This window comes from Myxine glutinosa, unplaced genomic scaffold (assembly GCF_964187855.1).
Source record: "Myxine glutinosa unplaced genomic scaffold, kmMyxGlut1.1 SCAFFOLD_179, whole genome shotgun sequence".
NCBI lineage: Eukaryota > Metazoa > Chordata > Myxini > Myxiniformes > Myxinidae > Myxine > Myxine glutinosa.
The window spans coordinates 399,667-413,864 of record NW_027616373.1 but is presented as its reverse complement, the minus strand read 5'-3'; the positions used below and the strand labels follow the sequence as shown (position 1 = coordinate 413,864).

Here is a 14,198-nt window from a genome sequence, read left to right as displayed (position 1 = left end):
CCAAATGCTATTTAGCCATTTACCAAATGCTATTTAGCCATTTACCAAATGCTATTTAGCCATTTACCAAATGCTATTTAGCCATTTGCCAAATGCTATTTAGCCATTTACCAAATGCTATTTAGCCATTTGCCAAATGCTATTTAGCCATGTGCCAAATGCTATTTAGCCATTTGCCCAATGCTATTTAGCCATTTACCAAATGCTATTTAGCCATTTGCCAAATGCTATTTAGCCATTTGCCAAATGCTATTTAGCCATTTACCAAATGCTGTTTAGCCATTTGCCAAATGCTATTTACCCATTTAACAAATGCTATTTAGCCATTTGCCAAATGCTATTTAGCCATTTGCCAAATGCTATTTAGCCATTTGCCAAATGCTGTTTAGCCATTTGCCAAATGCTATTTACCCATTTAACAAATGCTATTTAGCCATTTGCCAAATGCTATTTAGCCATTTACCAAATGCTATTTAGCCATTTACCAAATGCTATTTAACCATTTACCAAATGCTGTTTAGCCATTTACCAAATGCTATTTAGCCATTTGCCAAATGCTATTTAGCCATTTACCAAATGCTATTTATCCATTTACCAAATGCTATTTAGCCATTTACCAAATGCTATTTAGCCATTTGCCAAATGCTATTTAGCCATTTGCCAAATGCTATTTAGCCATTTGCCAAATGCTATTTAGCCATTTACCAAATGCTATTTAGCCATTTACCAAATGCTATTTAGCCATTTGCCAAATGCTATTTAGCCATTTACCAAATGCTATTTAGCCATTTACCAAATGCTGTTTAGCCATTTGCCAAATGCTATTTACCCATTTCACAAATGCTATTTAGCCATTTACCAAATGCTGTTTAGCCATTTGCCAAATGTTATTTACCCATTTAACAAATGCTATTTAGCCATTTGCCAAATGCTATTGAGCCATTTGCCCAATGCTATTTAGCCATTTGCCAAATGCTATTTAGCCATTTACCAAATGCTATTAGCCATTTAACAAATGCTATTTAGCCATTTACCAAATGCTGTTTAGCCATTTACCAAATGCTGTTTAGCCATTTACCAAATGCTATTAGCCATTTAACAAATGCTATTTAGCCGTTTACCAAATGCTATTTAGCCATTTGCCAAATGCTATTTAGCCATTTACCAAATGCTATTTAGCCATTTACCAAATGCTATTTAGCCATTTACCAAATGCCGTTTCGCCATTTACCAAATGCTATTTAGCCATTTACCAAATGCTATTTAGCCATTTACCAAATGCTGTTTAGCCATTTACCAAATGCTGTTTAGCCATTTGCCAAATGCTGTTTAGCCATTTGCCAAATGCTATTTAGCCATTTAACAAATGCTATTTAGCCATTTGCCAAATGCTATTTAGCCATTTACCAAATGCTATTTAGCCATTTACCAAATGCTATTTAGCCATTTGCCAAATGCTATTTAGCCATTTGCCAAATGCTATTTAGCCATTGGCCAAATGCTATTTAACCATTTGCCAAATGCTATTTAGCCATTGGCCAAATGCTATTTAGCCATTTGCCAAATGCTATTTAGCCATTTACCAAATGCTATTTTGCCATTTACCAAATGCTATTTCACCATTGGCCAAATGCTATTTAGCCATTTACCAAATGCTATTTCGCCATTTACCAAATGCTGTTTAGCCATTTGCCAAATGCTATTCAGCCATTTGCCAAATGCTATTTAGCCATTTACCAAATGCTGTTTAGTCATTTAACAAATGCTATTCAGCCATTTACCAAATGCTGCTTAGCCATTTACCAAATGCTGTTTAGTCATTTAACAAATGCTATTTAGCCATTTACCAAATGCTATTTAGCCATTTGCCAAATGCTATTCAGCCATTTAACAAATGCTATTTAGCCATTTGCCAAATGCTATTTAGCCATTTACCAAATACTATTTAACCATTTACCAAATGCTATTTAGCCATTTACCAAATGCTATTTAACCATTTACCAAATGCTATTTAACCATTTACCAAATGCTATTTAGCCATTTACCAAATGCTATTTAACCATTTACCAAATGCTATTTAACCATTTACCAAATGCTATTTAGCCATTTGCCAAATGCTGTTTAGCCATTTGCCAAATGCTGTTTAGCCATTTACCAAATGCTATTTAGCCATTTGCCAAATGCTATTTAGCCATTTGCCAAATGCTATTTAGCCATTTACCAAATGCTATTTAGCCATTTGCCAAATGCTATTTAGCCATTTACCAAATGCTATTTAGCCATTTGCCAAATGCTATTTAGCCATTTACCAAATGCTATTTAGCCATTTACCAAATGCTATTTAGCCATTTACCAAATGCTATTTAGCCATTTACCAAATGCTATTTAGCCATTTGCCAAATGCTATTTAGCCATTTACCAAATGCTATTTAGCCATTTACCAAATGCTATTTAACCATTTACCAAATGCTATTTAGCCATTTACCAAATGCTATTTAGTCATTTGCCAAATGCTATTTAGCCATTTGCCAAATGCTATTTAGCCATTTACCAAATGCTATTTAGCCATTTGCCAAATGCTATTTAGCCATTTGCCAAATGCTATTTAGCCATTTGCCAAATGCTATTTAGCCATTTACCAAATGCTATTTAGCCATTTGCCAAATGCTATTTAGCCATTTACCAAATGCTATTTAGCCATTTACCAAATGCTGTTTACCCATTTAACAAATGCTATTTAGCCATTTGCCAAATGCTATTGAGCCATTTGCCAAATGCTATTTAGCCATTTGCCAAATGCTATTTAGCCATTTGCCAAATGCTATTGAGCCATTTGCCAAATGCTATTTAGCCATTTGCCAAATGCTATTTAGCCATTTGCCAAATGCTATTAGCCATTTAACAAATGCTATTTAGCCATTTACCAAATGCTATTTAGCCATTTACCAAATGCTATTTAGCCATTTACCAAATGCTGTTTAGCCATTTACCAAATGCTGTTTAGCCATTTACCAAATGCTATTTAGCCATTTACCAAATGCTATTTAGCCATTTACCAAATGCTATTTAGCCATTTGCCATCTTGTTTCAGCCAAAGGCAAGTGGAAATATATATTAAGCTGAACATGAAGTTTATGCTGTTGAGCCAAATGTGTCGTTTAACCAAACACCGGTTTGTTTTATTGCATTTGACAGAACTGAAGTGTTGTTTAGCTTCTTATTGGATGTTTGTTTTCATGCGGCTCTGCCTATTTATCATCTTGCTTGTGATATAACTTCATTTTAAATGTAGTCTTCCCGTGAGACAGTCGCATGCAATTGGTTTAGGGTGTTGCCAGGTTGTTTGAGCAACAACTTGTCTGCATGCCGGTGATCCATGTCCGTGACGTTCCCTCCCGCAACGTGCATTGCAGTGGCTCAGTGGCACCACCAGCTTCCACAACCACGACGCGTCCGGCCATCTTCCGGCCGCTATGCCGTACTGACCGACCAGGGCCTGGACGTTCGCTCGGCCTTCATGACGGACCACACATCTCAAGCCGGTTTAGTGGAAAGTGATGAGCTGTGAACTCGATTCTGTCTCTCTTGGCACATCTGCTCCAACACCTGTTGCATCACCGCCACCGAAGCACTGTCGAAAGGGCCGTTCACACGATGCAATAAAAATACGAGCAAATAAATATGTACTAAAAGCCCGATCACGTCTCTCACCCGTAATTGTTGGAACGACCAATCAGCTCTCACGTAATCAATCATCCTACCTGGGACTACATTGTATTGGGTTAGCGTTCTTTGTTACTTTATGCATCCTTCTCTGACTAGACGGGCCGAGTGGTGTCTCAAATAAATATATTACAAAAGAATATGCCACGTGCACTCAGTCACCACGTACTGCATGTTTGTGGTTTTGTGGGATGCCGTTTGGCTTCACCATAGCAAAGAGTGTTTTTTTCCCATTATCTTTCTAAGCCTTTGATGTAATAATTTGCCGGAAGTAAGCATACTGCAGAGATTCCTTGCCTGTGTCTGGCCAAAAGGTTTCACAAAGTTTGGCAATCCGCAGCCTCAGCGTTGATTCAACGTGAACAGGCACGACACTCGGACAGATGGATCACAAGCAATGAACTGCGACCGAGAGTTTGTCAGAATCCAGAGCTGATGAAACGCTTGGAGTGAAGGGACTTGAGAAATGTTGGCACAACTTATAACCAAGCTGCAGCAGCCATCACAACTATGTGACACTTCATCATGCCGTGCTGTCCACTGTAACACACTGCCTCCGGAGGCAACACCTCAAGCCTGGAAGAAGCTGTAGTTTGTTTTTTGGGTTTTTTTCTTGATGTGCTGAATTTTTTGAAATATCTCTGTATGACAACATGGCCTTATTGTAACTCAACGAGCTTTATCTTCAATGTGAGCAACCATTAATAATTCATTATGTTCACAAGAGCAACTTCGAATAACCCGGTATCACATTGCAGCCGTTCACAGCACTTTTCCGAGCATAACTACCGAGACAAAAAAAAAACAACTATCTGATGTATTTTCATACTGGTCTGTCTACATAACATGCATGCCATTTATGTTTAACACACCGCTAACTCATGAATGTACAGAAACACTTTCCGCTTGTATATGGAATGCGACAGATTATCCAGTACCATAGAAAACTGCCGAGGCTGTTAACTTGGCTTTGGCATGTACCACCTGGCTTATGCACAACACTCCCGACTGAAGAATATTGAGAGGGCGGATATTAACCGCACAGCCTTACCAATGTGCCACCACTCTTCAATCTGATAACTGTACAATTGACAGCAATAAGACTGCGAACTATTGGCGAATTTGGCAAATTTCACTATGGCCAAGTCCCAAATTCCTGCTATAACCTAAAGGGAGCACTGCATCAGCAGCGCAGCTGCACCCCTAGCATATCACCCTACCCGCAGCCATGTGCTGCATTCAAAATACAAGAATAAGACCAAGTTAAAAATTTGTTCATCCTTAACAGATAATTTATTCTGAAGAGTTCAACGAATCAGTCAAATTGACCGCACGATCATCTTAATCAGTCAATTATCATCACAAGTGACGAGTTGTGTCGAGACGGTCTCAGTGTCTTGCAATTAGTGTGAATATATTGCTGACAAACAAATTTTTATGCAAAGTCCATTAAATACCATGCGCAAGAAAGTGTGAAAAATTGTTAGAATTTAGTTGTTAATAAAATTGTTAGAAAATCAATAAACCATAGGACAAAAAAAATCCAACGGACTTGCGATATTTATATTATCATATAAAAGCCACGACGCAATTCACTGCCTTTAATGGATTATGATGCCTTTAATGCAATTCACTGCCTTTGAATTATGATGCAATATAACTGTTGTGTGATTAGACGTTCTGTATTAAAATAACATACTTAACGCGTTGTATTTTGTGTGAAATACATGCAACGGTATCCTGCAAGTCAGGTATTTTCTCACGTTTTTAATGTGAAAATGAATTGTGAATTGTGATGACATTGCAGTAGGTCTCTGGATACTGACGCAAAACATCAGGAGAAGGAAAAGAGACCCGACTTTAATGCTTCGTGGGTTTGATGGACACTCCGGTCAGTCTGACTTGATGCCCACATTTAACTGCTTGCCATAGCTGTGGCAATTTCGCGATGGAGATGTGAATGCTTTCTAATCTCAGTATGCGGACGAAGATCTCTGGTCGTTTTGTTGAGTTTTAGGAAATATAGATGAATTGTAGGACGCATGCTCTTATATGCATATCCTCCGAGAGCTTGTTCTATACTTGCCATTATAACAATTATCATTATCAGCATAACATGTACTTTGTTATATGAGGAATATGACAAGTTCCTTTGCAGCGTTTGTAAGCAATTTTAAATATTTGATAATGCAATAAATAGTGCAGAATTTTAGGATTATTTGCCCAATTATATTTTGCACCGTGTATTGTTTTCAGGAGGTGGAAGGGAGTTGTGACTGTAAAAAAATTCACATGTGTCACCCAATGGGGGTTTAGTTTGAGAAGCTCCATCCAAACACTACTTTACAAAAATTTTCACCCATAATCCCATTACACATTTATTTATAGTAAAGAACATGCACCATTTTTATCTGCGAAATGTCGCAGGTCAACAAGAGTTTTGCGTTGCTGTTGTTGTTGTTAGGGTTATTGTGGGTCGATTTTTAAAATGTGCAGCCATTGGTCGGACAGCTGATGGACCACACCCACATCTATCGCATGAATCCACCCACCACAGTGCCAAGACTAAATGACATGGCCGCCATCTTGTTTCCTGGTGGGCCAAGCACATTAGGCCTAATTGACATCATACCTCTCCAGGTTAAATGTCCCATGACTTTTGGAATGAAATTTTGCTTCAATAATGGAACCACAAAGTACACAGGGTTGACAATGTTTTTTGACCTTGACCTAATTTTTAACGCCATGACCCAAATATAGTCATTTTTCCATTTTCACCAAAACTCCATTAATGTTTGTCCGATCAGAAATTAATTTGCTGTCTCTAGATAGCCTAGAGCAAGGCGCATTTATGCTTTAATTTACATCGTACCCCTCCAGGTTTAAGGAATTAAAGACCATATATTTCATGAAAAACTAAATAGAGAAACAAGTAGCGATACATTCGATATACAGTGATGCACATTATAAGTACATGCCAAATAAATAAACATATCCTCCAGTGCGTGGCATTGCCAGGGCGCCATTCGCAATGTCGCCATGCAGCACAAAGATGGTATTGGGAAGGAGAGGTGTTTTTTTTTTGTATACAAGATCGAGGCTCGTGTAAGAGCTAACATTAATCACCAAAAAAAAAACTGATACATAAAACATCTATCTATAATTCCAGTAATCTCTGTGTGTGTGTGTGTCTGTGTGTGTGTATGCGACCGCTGTTTCTCGACAACTACCGGTCCGATATACTTGAAACTTGCCAGGTATATTGCTGGGGACCCGAGGATGTGCCTTTTCAAGGTTTCATATTAATCGGACAAGTAGTTACCGAGCTATGGCGATTTCTTTACCAAACTCCGCAAGCCGTTCGCTTTGGACCAAACCATTCCATGTAAATAGAGGGGGGGGGGGGGGGGGGATTGTCACCGTACTCGCAAGCCGTCCGCTTTGGCTTTGCGAATGGACCAAACCATTTCATGTAAATAGAGGGGGGGGATATAATTTTGTACGGGCATGCCCTAGTATATGATAAAGGGAGCGGAAGACAAGATGGGGAGAAAGAGGGAAGCACACAAGTACAACAGTATAGAACAGGGACATCGGGAGATGTGTGGGAGGGAGAGGACTTTGGGGGAGGAGGCATGGGAAGGGGAGGGGGTGGGAGAAGTATAAAACACTTGGACACTGCTAGGACATCCAGGAAAGAAGTCGGTATTTCAAAAAAGTGGATCTGGGGTGAATTAACGGGGGGTAGAAAAGATCAAGGTTTTGGATGGGGGAAGATAAGAGATGGTGGTGAACAGCTGTTTTAAAGACCTGGAGGGTGGCGTGGGATTGAAGAGAGTGAGGGAGTTTGTTCCAGAGGCGGGAGTAAAGAGGAATGAAAGAGTGAAGGTGAGCAGAGAGTCTTGAATTTTGGCAATTTCACCAGAAGAGGGTTGCTGGCAAATGTTGTGCGACCCGTAGGAATGTTTGGGGGACAGAGCACAGATAGAGCTGGGGGAGCTAGGCCGGATACGAGTCGGTAGAAGACAGAAAGATCACCTACCTGCCTGCGGTGTGTGAGTGAAAGGCCCTCACATTCAGCTTCATCGTGGGAGATTCCAATGATTCTGAAAGCTTTGGTTTCAACAGCGTGAAGACGAGCTAGGTTTGAGGCAGGAGCACCAGCCCAGAGGGAAGAGCAGTATTCCATTGAGCTGTGGATGAAAGCCTTGTATGTGGTGAGGAGCTCAGGTGTGCCAAGGAAGGACTTCGCAGGACGTAAGATGCCCAGTCGGCGACTGGCTTTGGAGGCCATATTTGAAGTGTGGTTTTCCCAGCAAAGTTCATGGCAGATAGCGAGACCCAAAAGCTTGAATGACACAACTTCTTCAAGAGGATTGTTCAGAAAGTAGATGGGAGGGTTGTCCAGTCGGTCTTTTCGGAGAGACATAGTAAGAGTGTGAGATTTGTCAGGATTGAAAGACATGTTCCACTTGTTTGACCAGTCTGTGATTTTGTCCAGGTCTGCGGAGAGTGAGGAGGCTGCAGACTGCTGATCTGAGGGATGAGGTATGGAGCGGCAGACAGTGGAGTCATCAGCAGAGAGACAGAGAGGATTTTAGATGGAGATAGATGTACAATAATTGATTGATTGATTAATTGCGTAATTTAAATCAATAAATAATTAATAATCGAAAAATAATTTCTGAATCAATTGGCTAATAGCATACCTCAAACACCAGTGTTTCATTCAAGCTGTAGCTTTTTGAAAATCCCATGTTGTCCTTCGCGAAGAGTAGGCGAGCTTTCACCGATATCGGCAATGCCGCCGTCAAGCACGGAGAGAGTATTGGGAGCGAGGGATGCACAATAATTGATTGATTAGTTGCGTATTTAAATAAATAAGTAATAATCGTAAAATAATTAATTTCTTAATCAATTGGCTAATAGCATACTGTTACGAGAAAAAATACTACCCCCATTAAAATGACTGCCACCCCATAAAAAATTCAGAATAATGACGACATTAATATTAAAACACAGAAGGCAGCCTGAATAATAACAACAAGCGTTACGCCGAGGTCCCCCGTCGGTGAAGTGATGCGAGTTGACAAAGTGGAAGACGCAAGGCGGCCATCTTGGATTTTGACGTGGCGACCAAATTTTCAATAGCGTTCTTCCTTATGCCCACACCCACACACACCCACATACACCCACACACCAGATTAGAAGTTGGTACTTCGCTTATTTTTCAAGATATTCATCTCACAAGGTTCAGACATACATGGCGGCGGCCATCTTGGATTTTGACGTGGCGATCCAATTTTCAACAGCGTTCTTCCTTGTGCCTAGATACACCCACACACCAGATTAGAAGTTGGTACTTCGCTTGTTTTTCAAGATATTTCGCTCACAAGGTTCAGACATATATATTGTGGCGGCCATCTTGGATTTTGACGTGGCGACCCAATTTTCAATAGCTTTCTTCCTTGTGCCTAGATACACCCACACACCAGATTAGAAGTTGGTACTTCGCTTATTTTTCAAGATATTCAGCTCACAAGGTTCAGACATACATGGCATCAGACATACATGGCGGCGGCCATCTTGGATTTTGACGTGGGTTGCACCCACACACCAAATTTGAATGCGGTCTTTCGCTTACGCACGCACGCACGCACACACACCCGCATGCACGCACGGACGGACGGACACACAGACGGAGGGGAAAACCATAGTCCCCCTTTCGCTCCGCGGTGCGACGGGGGACAAAAAGTGGAGATGCAACCACTGACCACCGGGTGTTAACAACACCGTCGCTCTTACAGCACCTCGGGTTGCCGCGAACGGCATATCGGAAGGCAGCAAGCCTGCATCTCCTGTTATATATCTGCGATTATTATACAATTCAGAATAACGATGAGATTAATATTAAAACTCAGAAAGCAGTCTGAATAATAATAATAATAAGTGGAGATGCAGCCTCGGACCATCTGCTGTTAACAACAACACCGCTCTTACAGCACATCCGGTTGCCGCAAATGTTGTGTTTGAATGCATCAGGCCAGCATCTCATGTTGTGCATCTTTGATTATTATTCCAGTAAAATAATTTGGAATTGGGATGGTGACTCTGCTCTGATCCATCTACCTCATCACCCTGCACCATCACACTGGAATACTGTTACAGTGCAACATTTTGGTGAGCCAGGCAGGAGGAGTTTTTCATCAAGCACAAGAGCCTGAACCAACTCCTCTAGTGAATCGAACCTTTCAAAAAATGTCTACAGAGCAAAAGCTGTTGTCCAAGACGAATCTCGAACAGCTGCAGGAGAGTGCCAGCACAGTGTTAAATGAGTTAGACCGGGACCAGGTTATTGAGGCCTGTAGTTATTTGAAATGTTTTTCAGGGGAAGATGAGACTTGGAGACAAAAGAACAGGTGCACTTTGATCAGAGCAGCAGAACGTGAGTTGGATATTGTTGAAAAACAACAGGAATGGGTTGAGGCACAACAGCTTGTGCAGGACTTCCTGGACTTCGTAGAGACACTCGGAGAAACACACAAGGAACCTGGAGAGACAGTGTCAGCACGCCATCAGCTTGAGCTCCTGAAAGCACAATGCTACGGGTTGCAGAAGTCCCAAAAATAATCCAGAGAGGCATTGGAGGAAGGTCTTAGAGCCCTCAGCCTAAAACTGGAAGGACGGGGCAGTTACCCAACAGAGGTCCTCACACCGACACAAGGTAAACTCCCAGAAGTGACAATTCGACGAGAATTCAAAATCCAGGGACAAATTGGGGAAGGGGGTCAAAAGGATAGGCCTCATGCCTCATGCACTCATGCACCAGACCTCATGCACCAGATTGAGGCAGGCCTCTGCAAGAGAAATGGGGAATCAGAGATTGTTCGATGCAGTCATAAAAGCAGTCAGCCCAGGACTGAGTTTGCGAAATATGTTGGAGATCAAGAATGACCTGACACTAGGGAAACTGAAGATCATTCTGAAGGGGTACTTCAAAGAGGAAAGCACAACTGATCTTTATCAGCGGATGGTGAACATATCACAGGGGCCCAGAGAGTCTGCACATAATTTCTTGTTTCGGGCCATTGAGCTCAAGGAGAAGTTGTTGCTGGCATCGAAAGAGAACGAAGCTGAAGAACAGTTTAAGCCTGATTTGATTCAAAATAAATTTCTCAGATCCCTAATTACAGGGATACCGAACGACAATTTGAAATTCTAGATAAAGCCAAACCTAGACGACCTGAACTCGACAGAGGAACTACTAATTTAAATGATGGGCGAAGCAGCTTGCTGGGAACAGGAGAGACAGCAGAGACTGAGAAATCACACCAACCTCAAAGCAGTAAAGCTGATGGAAATCCAGACCGAAGTGGATGACAAGACAGATGAAGACCTTCACGGTGCAAAGACTATCCCCAAGACAGCACATCAGATGGAAAAGCCTCAAGGTGCAACACACAACAAGGAAAAATCTGAGAAGAGGGAAACAGAATTCGGACCAGAAAAAATGCAGGCAATAGTACAGGAGTTTAAAGTGGAAATGAAGGAGATGAGGGAGATGCTGATAGCCTCAATGGGAATGAACAGCCAGCCGGGAAGACGATGGCCTTCTGAGCGAGGGTGCTGAGTCTGTAGGGAAGCAGGAAGGGGAGAGATCTGACAACTGTTTCAAGTGTGGTCAAGGCGGTCATCTGTCCCAGGGGTGTCGGGCTCCCCGCCAGATCCCGGGAAACGGGCAGGGGCCACTGTAAAGGGGTGAACGAGGCGAGGAGGCAAGGCCCCCACCACAGAAGAAGAGTGAAAAGCTTGATAGTACAAGGTGTTACGTGCTCCTCCCCAAACCCCGGTCACGGTCTACCTCCGAGCCCCGAGAGGAGTCACGGCAGAAAGATGTGTAATTCTGTGTGTCAAAGATCAATGGTGAAACCACACCAATGGTTACCAACAAACAAGTATTGTATTAAGATCACACAAGAACAAGCATTCTGAGTATTGCGCTGCAATACATGTCCCCTACCAAAGTTCAAAGTGCCATAACTTTGTCAAAAATGATCGAATATGCAAATTTATGCACGGTTGATGATGGTTTTCAAACTTGATCTGAGTTATGCTGAGACACATGTTTGTACAAAATTTTGTTGAAATCAGCCAATGTTTGGTGCAGTTATCATACGGAAACCAAACTGTCACAGATGAACAGATGGATCTAATTAAATATGCAAATTTATGCACGGTTGATGCTGGTTTTCAAACTTGATCTGAGGTATGCTGAGACACATGTGTGTCACGCCTCGCCTCGTTGATAAGCCCGCAAGGTCGCTCCGTGGAGCGGCCTGCACGTATTGCACTGTGTGAATTATATAAATTATTACCAACTCATGGTCTGAGGTACTAGCGATTCAAGAGATATCCTTTTTTTTTATCTTTTCGTTTAATTAACGATATCTGCCAAACCACATGCCCTATCGCAAATTCCAAAAGATCATTTTAGTAGACTGATATGCTGAACAGATCTGTGAAGTTTCCCCTCGATTGGATCAAAAATGAGGGAGGAGCTCGGTTTTAAAGTTTCATGCTTAAAAACGTCATAACTCTGAAACCATGTGACGCATGACGTCATGCTCGCTGACATTTTTGTTCGTCATGGGTATGCGATTATGCCTGCAAAGTTTGGCCTCGATCTGTTCAGCCGTTGCAGAGAAAAAGGGGTTTTCGTGTTTTCACGAAAAACAATATGGCGGACGAACCACGTGACCTGTGACGTCATAATTGCCATTAAAATATTCTACAGACCGAGTCCATCATATGGTGAAAATTTTATCTCAATCGGTCCAATTATTGCAGAGAAATTGGTTTTTAAAGGAAATTAAAACTTAAAATGGCACTGAGTTAAGGCTCATCAGAATTATCAGAATTCCCAAAGTTCAAAGTGCCATAACTTTGTCAAAAATGATCGAAACGTCGTGAAGTTCGAACTTGATCTGTAACCTATCATGAGGAAACCATGTGCCAAGTTTGAAATCATTAGCATTAAGCGTTTAGAAAAAGAGTCCGGAAAACTGTTCTTTGCGTGATGGACTGACGGACTGACAGACTGACGGACTGACGGACTGACGGACGAAGGGACGGCGTGCAAACCTATAGTCCCCTCCGGTGTACACCGGTAGGGGACTAATAACAGCACAATAACAATATTAATTAATTGTACAACCAATATATCATTCCTATGATGGTACCATCAGTTTCGTACAATATAACTCACTGTGCTCCAAGTGAGTGAAAATAACATTCCCAATGTCTCTGTCCCAGCTTCAAGCCAAAGTCGATCCACGCTCCAGTGATCATCAGAACGATGTTGTATCGAGACCAGAATCCCGCTCGGTTGACAGTCACACTGCCAAAGATAGGCAAAGGTGTCCTCAAGAGGTGACTGGGAAATCACACCTTCGGGTATGGATGTTCAACGGCTCCCCACACAGCGAAACAAAAATTCCCACTCGAAATCCACGTTACACATGCAAACCAAGCTAACGGCTGGATGCGTTGAAATGGTTGGAGCGAGGTGAAAAAACCTGGAGCGATGCGAAATCAGGCGCGAGGCAAAATGGCCAATGGTCCGTTCTCGAGACGTAACGGCACTCCAATGATTCTCTTCGGAATCAACCGCAAAACCTGTCACGCAGGTTTATCTGTCACAGCGATAACAACTCTGTCGCAGGAATCCCTTTCCCAGGAAACCCCAAAGTTAGATCGTGACCCCCGTTCGCCAGCGTTTGCTCCAGACCTCCAAGCAGCTCGGCTCCTTCTCCGACCTCACTTGCTCCGCCTCCTTTTTCTCTTCTTCCTCCTCGTCCGGTTCCCGATCCGGTTTCTGGTTTCTTTTTAAAACAGTAAAAAAAAATTGCCTTTTGAAAACAGTTATCTCCAATTCACTTAAACAATAACAATAATAGTACATGGAACCAAAAATGTTTACAGTGGATGAGAACCACAACAACGGAAGTGACGAATCCATAACAAAGGGGAGAAGTCAATGGTGGCCAAAGAGACAGAGTAAGACAACCTGTGCCGATAAATCAGACAGGACTGGATGCATCATTTGACAAAACAGCCCGGCTGAAAGATACAGGAGAACGAGGAGCTGCAGGTCTCAACGCCAAGCAAAATCCCAAGTTAGTGAGCCTCATCGGGAGGAGATGCCTTGTTCGCTGCACTCTGGACAATGTGAGCACGACAGCTCTTTGGGACACAGGCACCCAAGCCAGCTTGTTGAATGAAGACTGGAGGAGAACAAACATTCCTGTCAGAGATACCGGTGAGACCAGTGGAGGAACTGTTAAGACTTGGCACTGATGTGGGTGTTGCTGCTAATAGGTCAGAGATCCCCTTTCTGGGGTGGGTTGAAGTGGACTTCCAGCTCCACAACACAGGAAGTCTCAAAAAAAAAGCTGCAGATCCCAATGCTGGTGTCA

The 14,198-nt window shown here is 42.1% G+C and overlaps 1 protein-coding gene across 1 annotated transcript in view; it reads left to right on the top strand.

Annotated features, from left to right (window-relative positions):
• The window catches only part of LOC144888941 (palladin-like), a 55,708-nt gene extending 49,773 nt beyond the window's left edge, over positions 1–5,935 (top strand). The window contains exon 8 of the mRNA XM_078768715.1: positions 3,414–5,935. Within this exon, the coding sequence (XP_078624841.1) occupies positions 3,414–3,568 (155 nt within the window). The 3' untranslated portion in view covers positions 3,569–5,935. The remainder of the gene's footprint in view (positions 1–3,413) is intronic.
• The last annotated feature ends 8,263 nt before the right edge of the window (positions 5,936–14,198 follow it).